This window comes from Castanea sativa, chromosome 5 (assembly GCF_040712315.1).
Source record: "Castanea sativa cultivar Marrone di Chiusa Pesio chromosome 5, ASM4071231v1".
Taxonomy (NCBI): domain Eukaryota; kingdom Viridiplantae; phylum Streptophyta; class Magnoliopsida; order Fagales; family Fagaceae; genus Castanea; species Castanea sativa.
Window position 1 is genome coordinate 74,883,033 of NC_134017.1, and position 16,351 is coordinate 74,899,383.

At 33.9% G+C, this 16,351-nt stretch overlaps 1 protein-coding gene and 1 long non-coding RNA gene across 2 annotated transcripts; both read right to left on the reverse strand.

Annotated features, from left to right (window-relative positions):
- Positions 1-128: 128 nt before the first annotated feature.
- Positions 129-4,541, reverse strand: LOC142633475 (uncharacterized). Its single transcript, XR_012843919.1, has 3 exons — positions 4,062-4,541; positions 418-1,033; positions 129-335 (listed from the first exon to the last, which is right to left on the reverse strand). It is a non-coding gene; the product is annotated as an uncharacterized LOC142633475 (long non-coding RNA).
- A 9,777-nt stretch (positions 4,542-14,318) lies between these two features.
- LOC142633941 (transcription factor MYB102) lies at positions 14,319-16,064 on the reverse strand. The gene is made up of 3 exons (XM_075808199.1): positions 15,779-16,064; positions 15,545-15,674; positions 14,319-15,399 (listed from the first exon to the last, which is right to left on the reverse strand). Exons 1-3 carry the CDS (start codon positions 15,909-15,911, stop codon positions 14,559-14,561), a joined length of 1,104 nt encoding a protein of 367 aa, XP_075664314.1. The 5' UTR covers positions 15,912-16,064; the 3' UTR covers positions 14,319-14,558.
- Positions 16,065-16,351: the final 287 nt, after the last annotated feature.

Below are 16,351 nucleotides of genomic sequence, written 5' to 3' on the forward strand. Positions count from 1 at the left end.
AAGTAGTATGATCCTACATGTTTATGAAGCTATTCAGAATTGGCTACAATAAGTATAACAAAAACATGTAAAAATTGATAGCCTTTGAGATTAATTGTAATACTTGTAAATGGCCATGGGAATCCGTGTTTCGAGTCACTAATCGCTTCCTCCAACACCCGTGAGTCATTAGTACTACCTTCCCACCCCGCATGAACATAAATAAATTGCATATCCATATTGCACACACATAACACATTTGTGGTTACGGTAGCCTTTCGACTCCTGTACGCTTGAGTCGCATGTTTAGGAGGCTGAACACTCACATGGGTGCCATCCATTTCCCCAACACATTTCTGCACATGGCATAAGTACTGATGATGTATGTACCTAGTTAAACAGAATACGTTTACAATATAATTAAGTGATATATATTACCTCGAACCATGACCAGTACTTGTTGACCCGAAGATGTTCGAGGAGGCAAACTACATTTGGATCTGGCTTAATCAGATGTCTCGCATCGCATACGAGTGAAGAGCCCGCAACACCCTGCGGAAGTGGCAGGACACCGTCTCAGTTGAGTGCTAGAATCTGTTTGCAACACACCTCATTCGGATATTGTGGCCAAGTATGAATAACAACATGGCGACCGCTTGCGTGGCATCCACATTACCCTGCCCTTACTTTAAGTATCCATGACCGACCAACTCATCCACTAAATGTAACAGATACGGACATGTCATGCGAAACATCTCAAAGCACTTATTAGGATTACTGTCAAGTTCCTCCATGTATCCTTGGCCCATGAGGATACTATCACGCATGGGCTGTTTATCATAATGTCATTGCATATAGGCAAACATCTCACCTACCAAAGAATTCAATAAGTCAAACTCTGCTTCATCTTCGCTATCACCCTCTGAACCCCACCAGTCATCATCGTCAGTATTATCTCACCAGCATCATCATAATCAACGTTGTCAAAGTATGATTCGTCAAAATCATAAGCTAGGAATGCATCTAACCATTCACTCCTTGATGCCATTGTCACCTACACACCATAAGGACATACTATTAACCCTTTTTATTTTATACAGTAAACCAATGCAAATAACAAGCACTCAACAATAAACCAAGGCGAATACGGGAAATTATCGTAAATATTTTGAATAACAAGTTAAGATTGTTCAACATACAGTAGTGCATCAAGTCTAGAAATAAAGAAGGCAACTTAACAAACATCCATAGTAAAGAAAATAATAACCAACAAAACATCCATGTCTCAATCCATCACATAATACTACAATAACCATCGCATAATACTACAATACTACAATGACCATAACATAATAAAATAAGATCCATGTCTCAATCCTCTGGGTTAAGAATATCCTCCATCCATGCCCACGTCCTATGCTCCAACATGCCCATGAACACCACCCTATTCTCCTTCACATGGAGAGCCTTTGAGATCTTCAAATATGCCTTGTTTCCAATGTCCTTATACTAATTAAACATGTCAATGGCTTTCCCTAGAGAACATGGATCACCTACAGTTGCTGATTGGGCAAATTGCTTAGAAGTGCCACTTGACTTGCTCCTGTTACCGCTAAACCTCTCCCTCGTCATTGCGGTGTAGTCCTTTAGGGCCACAGTCATCTCACTTATTTTGTCGACTTTCTTTGCCACTTTCTTACTTTTGGCACTTGCTTCTTGCATAGGACGCTTGCCTGCAGCTTGCGTTTGATTAACACCATCAGTCTCCTCCGTACTCCGAAGAATACTATCCAAGTTGGGGGTGTAACAGTCATCATCAAGATGGATAGGAGCAGCATCAGCAACAAGCTCATCCTTCAGTGCAGGTGTGTTTGATGAAATTTGAAGGTGCCCATTTGCAGTACTGGGGGCAAACAATTGTTTTAGCTTATCGCAGTTGGGTCATCCCTTCTTTCGTAGGTTATTTGCGTTCCGATCACCCTACAACAACACAAGCATAGGAATAATTGTTAGGCAGCAAAGTAATCATAACAATGTAAAGGCATACAATACTAACATGAAATTTGAAATGCATAAAGGAACATACCACCACCACATGCGCCCAAACCTCATCAGTGCATGTAACAGTTTGGGTGGCCTCATCCCACCCCAATCTAGTACGATTCAGCAATTGACTCCACTTGCGTTGTTTACCCCGAAGCCTATTGTGCTTTTAGAAGACTTTCTTAGCGGTGAAAAGTTTATCAGTCCTTTTATTAAGTTCTTCTGTCATTGTTGTCCACATAGGGCCCTTAAAAACATCATTCTCCATGTTACCCTTAATTTGTTCCTCCACCATAATCTCTATAAATATGTGTTCTACGTGGGGAGGCCACATTTTGTCATTCGCATATTGGGATTCATGTGCCATCTAATTCAAATATCTCACATGGTAAATAAAACACACTTTGTATTGACAGGTAAATAAATGAACAAGGAATATTAATGTGTTACTGCGACCAAGTATGTTGCGTACAGAGAAAGTGCACAAGTAACTCTACATAAACAAGCAGTACACGAAAAGCACTCAACACCATACATAGGTATACTCTAGTTTATAGCTAAACATTCCCATTGTGACCATGTAACATACAAAAAGTCAAAAGACCGAAGTATTGTTTTACTACCAAAGTGGTCACTAATAGCCATAGGATAGTGCATGTGAAACTGTACGCTAACAACACCATAGTAGTCTACAAACCATAGTGGGAACAAAATAAGTTAGCATAAACAAAATGGTTAGCTATGCACTACAATGCTTCGGAGTCCACCAACCACCTCTTACTGAGATGGACCAGCCCCCTCATCTAAACCCACCACTGGCCACCCACGCCTTGGCCCATAATGAACTCCGTTGGCCCTACAGTTCTCCCTTCAGACATGCATGAACCGATGCATAACTTGCCTCTTGCGGAAATCCTTCCCAGTCCGAGCGTTGAGAGTGTTTGTGATCACATCCCACAATGGCTCACGGGGAAGCTCTGCTGCAAAATTACCCAGCAGGAATTGGCTAAAGACAATGTCACAAAGTTCATCGACACAGTCTTCGTCCCATGTCCTCAAATCCCTAGCCATCTAACAAATGTCTTGCTAATCATGTAACAATCACATATAAACAATAAACATTTCCATGTATTCAATCAAAGTCAGACAATAGTGTTTAGGGGTCTTATCTTAAGGTGCAATAGTTTTCACTTTATCCTCCCTTAAAAACCCACCATATTGTTTATGGATATAGATACAGTTAGCTATGTTACATACTCTATTGATCTATTGATGTATATTCTATCAGTAGCTACATCTTATCGGTTAAATTAAGTAGTAACTAAAGTAACAATCATAATAAAAAACAAGATAGAGCAACTAAGGCACATCCATCTTTGATTATAATTTTTTTTTTTTTTTGAAAAAGGTACATCCATCTTCCATTATAAGAATATCACATGAACCATGTCGAAAAATAGTATAATCAGTAAGCAAATAAGCAAGGGAACCCACAGCATGGATTAAGCAAAGAAAAAAAATATGATGATTACTTTTCGTAAAAAATGAGCAAAGCAGACATTGTTCATAATACTAATATTTCTTTAGAGCAAAGTAGACATTGTTTACATTGTTCAAAAATGAGCAAAGTAGGGGAACCCACAACATGAGAGGGTGATTACTTTTCTTAAAAAATGATGATTAAAAAAACTAAATCTAAACCTCAAGGAATCTATGACAGTGTTTTGGTAGAGTTTTGGTACATATAATTTTTTTTTCCCAAGCCAACAGCAAAGCAAAGCAAACATTGTTCATAATACCATGACTATAACAAAGGAACAAGGCAGGGAAACTTCTAAAATAAAAAAATAAAAGCAAAAAAAGAAGCATAAAAGCTATACTTGAGTAGAGATTAAAAAAAGAGGCATAAATAAACAAGCATTCACAGCCAAGTGAGCCAAGGTCTCAGTAAACACAACACAAAAAATGGAGGAACATGGAAAAAACAAAAAATATCAAAATAAAACCCAACAGATGGAGGGGCTGAATTTGGGTCTCACCGGAAACCAAAAAAAAAAAAGGTGAACAAAGCTGTGTATATCTTGGGCTGAAGGTGTTGATCAGCGGAGAGCTCTGCTTCAGTTGTTGCTATGCTGTGGGTTTGGGAGAAGGAAAAGGAAAGTGAGAGTGAAGTAGTGAAGCTTGGGTAGTTGGGAAAGTAAATACAAAAGTGCAAGCACCTTCTTCTTTTTCCTCTCATGGTCAAATCATTTATCCACCACAAGCACCAATCTCCACCACAAAAACCACAAGAATCAAAACCCACCAGCACCACAAGAATCAAAACCCACAAGCATGAACTCCGTCGACCCACAAACACTAATCTCCGCCGCCAGCACCGATTCACAAGCATGTAGACCGATTTCCATCGACCCACGAACTCTGATCTAGCGCCACCTTCACCGATCCACAAGCAACCAACACCAACACCGATTTGTCTCTTTGTTGGTTTGTCCGCTTGGGTGTGTTTGTGTATCTCTGTGTTGATTTGTCTGTGTGTTTGTGTTTGTGTGTATCTAAGGAAAAAGATGATTAGGAGAGGAGAAGTTAGTTCATTTTGCACAGAGAAGAGAGAGAAAAAAGGTGCAAAACGTGAAATTAATAAAATACTGGTATACACAAGCTACAATAATAACCATGCATATATGCACGGTTACTATAACAAATGTGTAAATATACACAGTTTTAGAAGGACTGATGTGGAAGATTTTTGGTGTAAAATGTGTAAAATTTGTTACTTTTTGTATTTTGCAAAGTTTTACATCTACTGATATTGATGCTCTTAGAAGGACTAATATGGAAGATTTTTGATGTAAAATGTGTAAAATTTGTTGCTTTTTGTATTTTGCAAAGTTTTACATCCAATGACATGGATGCTCTAATTAATCATTATATTCCACCCACCCCAAAATCACCACCACCTTTGATACATAATATATTAATATAAATTAGAGATTGGATTGTATATGTTTGTACATCAATTTGTAAGATATCAAAATATTATTTGTAATGTATTGATAATGTAAATAGTCCATTTCATAATAAAAATTATATATATAATTTTTAATAATAAAAGGCTGGTTAATCTAATAATTATAACTTTATAAATGAAAATTATTCTATTGAATTAACTCAAATAATTTAATTATTAATTATTATCATAGATTTGTGAAAGTGGTACAAAATTGTAGTTATGGTTTTACTTAATTTAGTAGTTTGTGAACAAATTCGAGATTGTTCAACCAAAAAAAAAAAAAAAAACCTAAGTTTGATGATGAACTTGAGTTTAGCTCATGTTCAAAATAAAATTAATCAAACTATTATGCATTTTTAATACTTAGCTTGGCTCAATTTGTTTAAAGCTCTAAACTTAACAAGTTGTGAAGTTGGTTATGAAAAAATCTGTAACCATGATATGATAATATTGGATTGAAATTTGCTTACCTCATTTATTCAAATGTTTGCCTTGTTCATAGTATCTAGCTGTGAGACACTTAACTTACTTCCCTAGCTAATCCACAGCAGAGGTCATTTTCCAAATAATAATTTTGAAGACTCATACACTGAGAACCACAGATGTTTTAATCCACAGATAGGGATTGATGCTAATGAATTGACAGGTGTGCGGGCAAACTATAGTATAAACGACAAATTTGCAGTCAATTTATATGATTATTATATCCTAATTTTATTTTGACTAAATTAGACTTATGTGGCACTGTGATTACAACAAGATAAGAAGTTCAAATACCCAACTTTTGCCGCCCGCAGAAAAATTTGATGGTATTATCGTTGACAGACCCAATGGATTGCATTGCACAAGTCAGAGACAGAACATGGCTTGAAGAAAGACATTCAAAAAAAAGTAGAGGTTTTTCAACTTGATTTTCTAACATATGATGATGAGACCTTGTCCACAAAGTAGCGACACTAATTCAAAATGTATTTCTTAATCATAGCTTCTCATCAAAAGACACTTGGATATGAAAAAAAAATGAAAAAAATCTCATGTTAACCTCATGTTGTATACTTGTATACCCAAACCCACTAAAAGCTTTTAAAGAATGCCCAAAGGATAAAAATCTAGCAGCAGTACTTTGATGACTTTAGTTCTCTTCAAGTAGGAGTTATAAGCTATAATTAGTCCATATATTATGTCATAGGTTAAAGTTAAAGCACTAGGTGCTTTTGAATGTCTCAATATAGTATACCTTGAATGATCACAATTCACAATGGTGTACTTCGCAATGTGAAAGCAGGCACTCATGGTCATGGGTTTTACTAAGTGATCATGAGTTTGTCAAAGTCGAACTCATTGAGAGGTCAAATTTTTTGCCTCATGAAGAGATGTTATGAAACTTTTTGTACCCTTTTTTAGGCCATTGAGTGGAAGTGTTATCCGCTCCCTAGACCATGAGTCGTGGGTCCACAATCTTTGTATGACTCGCTCCATAAAACAATTATATAAGATAAAACATAAATATAATGATACAATGTTTTTTCATTCACAATTATTAATTTGGCCAATTATGACTGGTAAATAATAGAAGTGAATTCAATGGTAGATTTAGGCCTACATCAAAAGGCACATGCTCATGATCAGAAAAATGTCCCCCTGCTATGCTTTTGAAATTCAAAATTGGAATTCATCAAAGTCATGTTCCTCTTTCAATTAATACTTATCAACTTAACAAGTGTGAGCTTTGAAAGTTTATCACTTACTCCGCGACACTAATTGCTGCATGCAGTTTTAGTATTAGCGTGTGAATGTATTCCCTTATCTCATCCACTTTCTCTTATATGTATGTGAGTGTGTGTTTTTATCAAATAAAAAAAAAGTGTGAACTTTGAAAGAAATGTGAAAATTTCGTTACCTTAACATTTCTTATCCTTACAGTGACAAAATAAATGATGTCAAGCTTAGAGCACAATCTTTCCTAACTACATATATAATTGAAAATTGTACGGTGGATTTAAGAATTCACATCCGACCATAATCTCTAAGTTGCACATTACTTTCCAACATATCGTATTAAACAAAGAAACTGTTAGCCACAATGTTTCTTTAGTCATAATACAGGTGTACACTAGCTTTTGTAATAATGTTCTGCGAAAAAGATTTATACATTGATTGGAGAGAAGGCCTTAATATTCAAAGAGATACTGGGCATCATAATCATGCAACTATAGTGGATTGATGAGTTAAGACGAAATTGTACGTAATGAGTCTGATATTGAAATTTAAACTTTTTATTGTCACAAAGCGGGAATTGTTTAAAGATAATTAATTGAACTTAACTGGTTAAAGATAATGACTTATTCATGGAAGATAATAATGACTTTTTATATTTCTTATAAAAATTTTGTTAAAATTTTTCTAAAATAAATTATTAATAATTGCCCAATGCACAGCGCTAACATCACCATTTATTTTGAATGAGAAATTAATGTTTACCATGCTACTTATGCAACCTGATCATTACTCTCTCAGGATCCCAATACTATCAAAAGTAATAACTACCTCGAGGGAACCACATTATCCACTAAAGATCTTGAGCTCTTATCAAACCATAAGGGAGTGATTATTTACCACTAATTAGCCACCAACCCTTCCAAATCAAAATGTCATTCATATGTCATGGCACAATCTTTAAGAAACCTTTCAAAAGTCAATTACCATCAAAGCTCAACTCATTGAGGTCGTTTTTACCATTAAATAAAGTTTGTCTGAACTTTGAAGTCATTCAGATTATTAATTAACCTTATCTTTCTTTTGATACCAAATATGCTACTTATAAATTATGAACTTAGCATCATCTACCATCAATTAAACAAATGGATCCTCTCTATCAAAAAAAGAAAAAAGAAAAAAGAAAAAGAAAAAGAAAAAGAAGAAGATCCTTATAAGGTTTACAGTCTAACCAAATCTTGGAATACCTCAGTTAAGGTTACCATTTTGGTGTCTTGCCTACTTTTACCCACACGGTTTCAAAACCAATGGCAACACATTTTTGCTTCTACTGCTACAACAAAATACTAGAAAACTGCAAGCTGATGAGCTTTCTTACTTGGAAATTCATTTCCTAATCAGTGGAAGCCTGAAAAAAAACAAAAACAGTTCTTAGTCAACAAGGCTGTCACCGCACAAAAGAAATTTGTCACGAGCCTCGTATCCCAATTTCTTTTATTGTGCACATTTTCCTTATAGAAAGTGCACTGTCAATTTGTCATCTCAAAGTAACATAATTAGCGAAAGAAACAAGAGAAAATAGCAAGAAAGTTGAGAACAAAGAAAAGTGAAGCTCAGGCTAAGACATAAACCAACTTTTACGAGTTTACTTATTCAAAACGTTGAAGAGCTTTTTCTTTGGGCGGTAGAAGGAAAGAGATAGACAGGAAAGGTCTCTCATTGTTTATGGTCGGCATGGGAGTCAAAGACTAGCCGCATCCTTCTACCACAAAATTGTCTGCATTGTCCAACACGTCAAGCTCTCAAATATGTCCTTTTTTACATGATAATACGACCAATAAGCCTATGGATTAACATAATTTTAAACTATAGTTGACGTAACTTGTTATGATTGATTGACGCATAATAAATTTGACAGACCAATATCAATGGTGAATCAAAGTAAAGGTGATGTTGGTCTAATTATAATTTGCCACCTTAACAAGTTATGAAAAGTTGTATTCTTAACGTATCATGATTTTTTTTTTTAAAGATAACTTTCAAGTTTATATCTTATTTTTGAATTAAATGACTTATTTTTATTGGTGTGTAATACAACATCACTGAATCTTGGAAGTATCGAAAGATTGCTTCCTTGCGTTGTTTTTTTATACTTCTTTTGGTTGATAATTTGATAGTTATAACTTATAACAAAAGGGAGCGAATTTGTTTTGTTCATAAAAGATAGCTGGTAATCATGTCCACTCAATCCTACACAGAGATAAGGGTTTGGCGCCCAATACATTTTCGTATGCAAATCAACAAAGTCTTTTGACGCAGAAATGACGTATGGATTACATGCTAGAGTGGGTGAGGCTTTGACATAGAGATTCAGTAAAAATATGGACCTTCGAATCGTATTAAGTAGAGAGACAGAGAAGATGGTCACTTGGCAAATCTGGCTATTTATTGACATCGAAGAACTGTGGTTGTTCTTGGATTTCTCATGTTAGGGTTGACTATATACTCATAATTCATTGATGATTGAGATTGAGATTGAGAGGCCATAATTTCATGGAGCATAGCAGAGGTGTGTATTTTTAAGTAGGTTGGTTCGTGTCGCCTAATTAATAAGTTCTATCTTATTTGAGTGGTCAGCAAGTGTTTGCGAAAAATGTCCCCAAACATGCATTTATCTGCATTCTTATTGTTTTTTTCCCTATAGAAAATCAGTTGTTATGATCTGTTAATAATTAATATGCTATCCTATTCGCCCACCCAAAGAAAATAAAAAAAATTCAGGGCCTCAGTTTGAAAGAATATTATTAGCAATTGTTGATGAGTAACAATGTTGCTGCTTATATGCAGTAATCTTAATTTGGTTAAGACTTATATTTATATAGACACTTAAGAAACCCAATGGACCTATAGTGTGATGGATTAAATTAATGACCTCTGGATTTAAAATGCCCTAGACTAATGAGACTATCACCTAAATATCCCTGTGGGAGGGTTTGACTTAAGTCTTATTATCTTTGTCAATTGAGAAAATTTCTTAATCAATTATCAATTCAATTTTTTTACATGAAATTAGACTCGAGTATATAACTTAGTAACAATTCCTTATACTTGTTGTACATTAGGCTCCTAACTAAATTCAAACATACGATTGCATTGATTAATGAATGAAAAAATAACGTTATCATTTTTAATTAAAGAAAATTAAATTTAATACAATTATTTATTTGAATTTAATTGAGAAACTTAATATACTATACCTAAAAATCCATACTTAAATTTTAGCTTTCAAAAGATACAATTTGTAAAAGTAATAAGTAAGTTTTCATAGTTTATACGTAATAAACACTATTCTTTTGAGTATATCTACTCGTAAAAAGAACTTTGTTCTTGGGCAATAGTTTGCTCGTTGTAATGCACAAATATTCAACTTGCAGCATTAATAGACGTTTCTGGGTCAGCAAGGGTTTCAACTTTTATAGTTCTCTCCCATGTGCAAAAATGCTAAGAATCGTTTATTAGGAAGTAATAATTGGTGTCTTTATGGCCACGATTATAATGCGCTAGCTAGCTAGCTAGAAATTGTCCAAGTGGTATATTTTTAGAGACGTGCGTAGAACACATTCCAAACTCCAAGACAAATGGATACAGACGACACTGTGAAGCCGCAATCATGTGAAGAAAATGTACATGCCCAGAGGAGAGACAGCATTTTGTTTCACTGCGTGATTGAGCTCCCTGCTAGCTAGCTATCGTGGAACGGTCAGAGATACGTTCTTTGAGTTGTCACTTGTTGATTAAGGAAACCAAGAAGCCAGAAAGCATAACGACAATAAAATCTGATCTTCTTGTGCCTGAAACTTTTGAATTTTGTTTTCACTTGTTTGGCCGCTTAAGAATTAATTTACGGAGCCGTCAGCATTTACGTGCATGGTGGAGAAATGGCTTTGCAAATTGCAAGGGTCGGTTGAAAGAACAAAATACAAACACAACTCAGACAAGCAATCAAATAACCTTTTGGCATTGTCGTATGCAAGGAACTAAGAATTTTTGTTTGGAAGGTGAAGATATGAAATTGAGACATTAATCAAAACCCCGCACGCACACATATATAAATATATATATATAGACATACTAGAGTAAGTCATTATAATTTATGAGTATATTACAGACAAAATTATAATTTTGATGTATATATATTTACTAAATTTTTAGAATTTCTCATTTTTTAAATTCTACTAAGTACAAAAAAAAAAGTCTAGTTCAATAATAAATATGCATAAAAATATATATATATATATATATATATATATATTTTTAAAACCCATTATCTCTTATAAAGGTTATATTTGATGAAAATATTTCTTAAAATAAAATTTATATGCTATCATGCATCTCCAAATAGAAATTCTTAACAGTTTTAATTTCAATATAAATTATAAAATTGTCTTCCAATGTGAATAACAAAATACAATGGAATAGATGAAGTCTTCAAAACAAAGAATAGCCCAAAACGATATAAGAGCAAATTTGTTTCAATAACCATTTTAAGAAAATAAAAAGGAAGAAGTAATTTATTTTTGTAACCATTTTGTAAGCCTATATATAGTAAAATTCGACATATCCCCTAACATCGCTCTTTTTTTCTTTTTATGAGGAAGCCTTAACATCGCTCTTAAGTTAAAGAAACATGGACCTAAATTTATGCACCAACTATTGGGTTGAAATAATTTCCCTCACCCAAACATTTCAGAGTCATATAATAAAAGTACTTCATGCTATACATTTAACTTTTTTTTTTTTTTAAATTGTACATTTACATCCAGCCATTACAATAAGGCTACTCAAACGAATCTAGACCTCTTGTTTGAGCTGTCATTTTTCAAATAAATACCAATATTCCATCATACTAATATGTCATTATTGATAAGGAAAATATCGATACATTTTTTTTTTTAATTGAAAAGTTCTCAAATTTTAAACAGTTAACTAACTTTTAGATATGTATGATTCTTTGGACTACACCATTCTAATTAGAAATATTAATTGATGAAAATGATTAAAAAGCAAAAATTATTTTATATAATTGGTAGATGCAATAATTCTTTCATATAACATATATGAAAGAAGTTTCTCAAAAAAAAAAAAAGGCTAAAATGCAAAACTGACCCTCTAACTTTTTTTAGATTTCATTTCAGTTTTTTAACTGTACTTTATTTTATTTCAGTCCTCTAAGTTTTAGATTTATTCAATTAAGGTCTTTCTGTTAACATTTTTTTAATTTTTATTTAAAAAAAATCCTGAAAATATTTTTCAATCAATAATTGAATTTTTTTTAATTTAAAAATTTTGAAGAAAAATTTATAAAATTGAAAAATTAACCATAACATATAACAAAAGTTGATTGAAAAGCCTTAATTGAATAAATTTGAAATTTAGAATACTAAAATGAACAAAAGCAAAGTTAGAGGACTGAAATGAAATCTAAAGAAAGTTAGAGGACCAGTTTTACATTTTACCCATATATATATATATATATATATATATATATATATATATATATATATATATGAAAGAAAGATTCTATATTCCTGATAGATAAAATTTCATCTTATAACAAATTCAAATCCTACCTACAAAATTAGATCACCATTGAAATTTTGTAATTTGAGTGGTACGATTAGGGTATCGTGTGAATTTAATCCACCACAAAATGTACTCTCTCTCTCACTCTCTCTCACAATTGAAAAGAAAGATTACTTATACATAATGCATAGAAGTTCATCTCATAATCAATAGGAAAACCCTATCTTCAAAATCAAATCACCACCGAAATTTTACAATTCAAATGGTACGATTAGGGCCAGGTGTCGTATGAGTTCAATCCAACACAAAATATAACTGGTCTAGATTTTATTATACCAGTTAAAAAACAAAAAACAGTAGAAAATTAGGCAAAAACTTATCAATCATTTTAAATTCTAATCCAATTTATTAGTGTGCCTGTTTAGATATTTGTCGACTAACAAAATCGCAGCAATGTTCAAAGATTGAAAGAATTGTGCCAAGACTAAGAGTCACAAGTCAAAAAAAACAGACCCCACTTGCGATGCCATTTTCATTCTACAGTGAGTGAGTGCATTCACTCAATGATTGTCCTGATAATGCACTAACTCCATTGTTAAGGTTACCAAACAATCACAATGTCACTGCACAAACCTCAAGAGTCAAGACTAATGACTAATGAAATAAGAATAATTACAAGGGCCACACTCAATCTTAAATTTAATTGAGTTTTACTAATATATGTTTTTCGTGTATACATTAGTAAACATTTTAGAAAAAAAAAATTACGAAAAGTTAATTAACTATTTTGACAAATTTTTCAATTCTCCGTACAAACTTTCTTAAAATGAATGAACATACATTAATTGGACCTAATCTAATTTTATAATTTGTTAATTGATCGCATGATAGTGAGTAATCGATGCCTTTTTTCCACTGCTAATTATAAGAACTCATCATTTTTCTTATTGAGTACTCATAAATCATAATCACACAACTCAACATATGGGGTAATCTGATCCGAACTGTTGTAATAACAATGGAGTAAAGTCTCACTCAGCAGCCAAGCTTCCAAACGTGATAAGATGTCTCCCTCTACCGGGTCAACCGGTTACGTCCAAGCCCATAAAGGGGACCCACCAATTGTATTATTGAGACCACGTGTCCCAAATGCTGACGCAATAAAATATTAGGTTTGGGTTTGACACTGAAGCAATTAATGGTAGTAGGATAAAAGAGACAAAACTAGCACAAGAACCATGCCAACATTTTCAATAAAGCAAAGTCCTTTTATATTGTGGTCCCCACTCTCAATTTTGTCGCCTCTACTTCATTGACACGTGCCTATCCCTTTACTCGGTCAAAGTCTTATTACCACAACCCCATGCAAAATATTACTTTATTTTTACTTGAAAAGACAGTTAGCTCTACAGGTGGCATAGACACGTGTCACCCTCACAAGCTCCGGCAGCTGTCTCCGGCGTTGTCGCCGCCGGTATCTTAGATTCAGTGTCGGGATCAATGAAACCACTCTTAATAGGATCGATGATGATGATTCATATCAATAATCTATGATTGTCTTGTTGATTTTTGTATTTAATTGTTTTTTTGGTCTTTTTCTCTTGGATTACCTTTTACAACTTTCCTCTTTTAAATAAAAATTTCCCAATTTAGGAAGGGAAAAAAAGAAAGATTGCTTATTACTATATGGAGAGCATTTAGTAGATACATATATATAGTTCTTATGACTTGTGAGCATGCCTCCTTTCCAATTATGTAAGAAACTGTTTTTCTTTTAAAAAAAGAAAAAGAAAGTGGTGCTTTTTAATATAATGCTTGTTGGTGAAAGACAATATATGGTCGTTCATATAATTTACTTGTGTTTTTGTCAATTTATTTGACTAAAGAACGATACAACTTGACAAGGTTGTGTGTCTAATAATGTAATCTAAATATTATTAAAATAAAGAAAGACAATAGAAGGAAAAAAATGATACTAGTACAATGACACATCAATAATGGAAACTTCTGATTGATTGAGTGAAAAACACAAAGACTAGATCTTGCTTCATGATACAGTAAGCTTAAGCAAATGGGAACAGATTGATTATTAATTAAGAAGAGTTTACACGTATAAACACCATCAAAATCCAAATCCCAGAAAACTGTAAAAACGGTTGGTTACGGCAACAATAACAACAACACACCAAATCTGAGTTATAAAATCAGTTTTGATTAGGATACATTACATGAATTCATTGACATCCAATAAATCTTGTATTTCAAATTTCAACATGTTGCTGCAGTAGCTTTCCCTCTCATCTTCAGTGCTGCTGCTATTGATGTATGTTGAATTTGAATTCAATGGCGTTGGGCTTGATGAAGGCGTTGATAAAACCGACGCGAAGCTGAAATTCTGGTTGCTGTTGTTGGATTGGAAAGTTGATGTTTCAGAAGGATCCATGATAGTTTGATCAGGACCATAATAATTGTAACTTGGTAGAGGAACATATTCTTCATCAGTAAAATTTGAAGGCATCTCATTGGTTTGCCACTCAGTTAGTTGACAATTTGAGGAGCTGAAATCGTTGAAATTTGATGGGAATTGGTCCACATTGGAGTCCACGAGTTGTGGCTGTGCTTCACTATGAAATGGAACACAAGGGGTACTCATTGTGGTGCAAGTAATTGGATCAATATTTTCTTGAATAGGGGCATGAAGTTGGTTAGACTGGAACTGGACAAGTTGTGGAATTTGGTTTTGGCAAAGCTGGTTTTCTTGTACATTTTGAAGAAGTAAGTTTGGGTTTTGATCACGTTGGGATGACATGATTGATGTTGCAAGCCTTAATAGTTCTGGATTGACAAAGGGTTGGACCCCAAACAACCTTGAGACGTTGTTCATTTGAGATGGGTTATAGAGTGAGGAACTTAGGATTGAGGAAATGTCAAGAAGATCAAGGCGTGGGTTATGAGTCACTGGGTCAATTCCCATTCGAAGAAGCCTCTTTCTAATGTGTGTGTTCCAATAGTTCTTGATTTCATTGTCCGTTCTTCCGGGCAAGCGAGCAGCAATTGCAGACCACCTATATGATCAAACAAAACAGTAAGAACATAAGAAACTGTTTTATCTGAAATCATGAAATAGATCCATTTCAAATGACACATACTTCGAAGTACTACCAAACTTTAAAAAATATGTATATTTTGTTATAAAAAAAAAAGACTTACTTGTTTCCCAAAATACTATGTAGCTGAATAATTGTTTCCTCTTCTTCAAAAGAAAATCTGCCCCTCTTGATATCGGGTCTCAAATAGTTAGTCCAACGAAGACGGCAACTCTTTCCACACCTTTGAAGTCCTACAAAATTGAAAAATTTATAAAACCCCATTAGCATAATGTGCACAAAGAGCCTAAAACTCAACCATGCAAAGCAAAAAAAGAATCAATAGCACAAAGCATACCAGCATTCTTTGGAAGTGTCCTCCAATTCCCATATCCATGTTTCTGAATATAATCCATGAGTTTCTGATCCTCCTCCGGTGTCCATGGCCCTTTCTTAAGGCCATTTTTGTCACAACACGGTGCTCTTCCCATGGCTAATTAATTTGCTAGCTAATAGTATAGTCCTCTAGAAAGTGTAACTCTGTTTTTAAGGTATAGTATTGTGTAATAGGGAAGAAAGATAGAGAGAAAGAGAGAGAGAGAGAGCTAGAGTTAAGAGCAAACAAAATTGAAGAGAAGGGATGTAGGGTCGTATGAATACGTACTTAGTATAAATAGCAAGGAGAAGAAAGCACAGGAAACATTAAGAAGTCAAAAGGATTCGGTGCCGTCCTCTGTTTATCACTATGTCGACGTGTCCTCTTTCATTGAAGAAAATTTGCCATCAAAGTCCAACCTCTCTCATTTTAGATTGTACTAAAAAACTTAAATGCTTTTACACAATTTTTCATTTACATTGCTTTCTCTTTCTTATTACCCTATCGTTTTCCGGCTGCAGTGACAACTCCTAGCTTTATGGATTCATATTAGCT

Bases quoted from the DNA above. Each gene is read 5' to 3' on its own strand.
- LOC142633941 (XM_075808199.1), bottom strand. From the start codon at position 15,911: ATGGGAAGAGCACCGTGTTGTGACAAAAATGGCCTTAAGAAAGGGCCA. The intron at 15,675-15,778 runs GTATGCTTTGTG...TCAATTTTGTAG, and splicing joins GACACTTCCAAAGAATGCTG to GACTTCAAAGGTGTGGAAAG. The intron at 15,400-15,544 runs GTAAGTCTTTTT...TTGATCATATAG, and splicing joins CATAGTATTTTGGGAAACAA to GTGGTCTGCAATTGCTGCTC.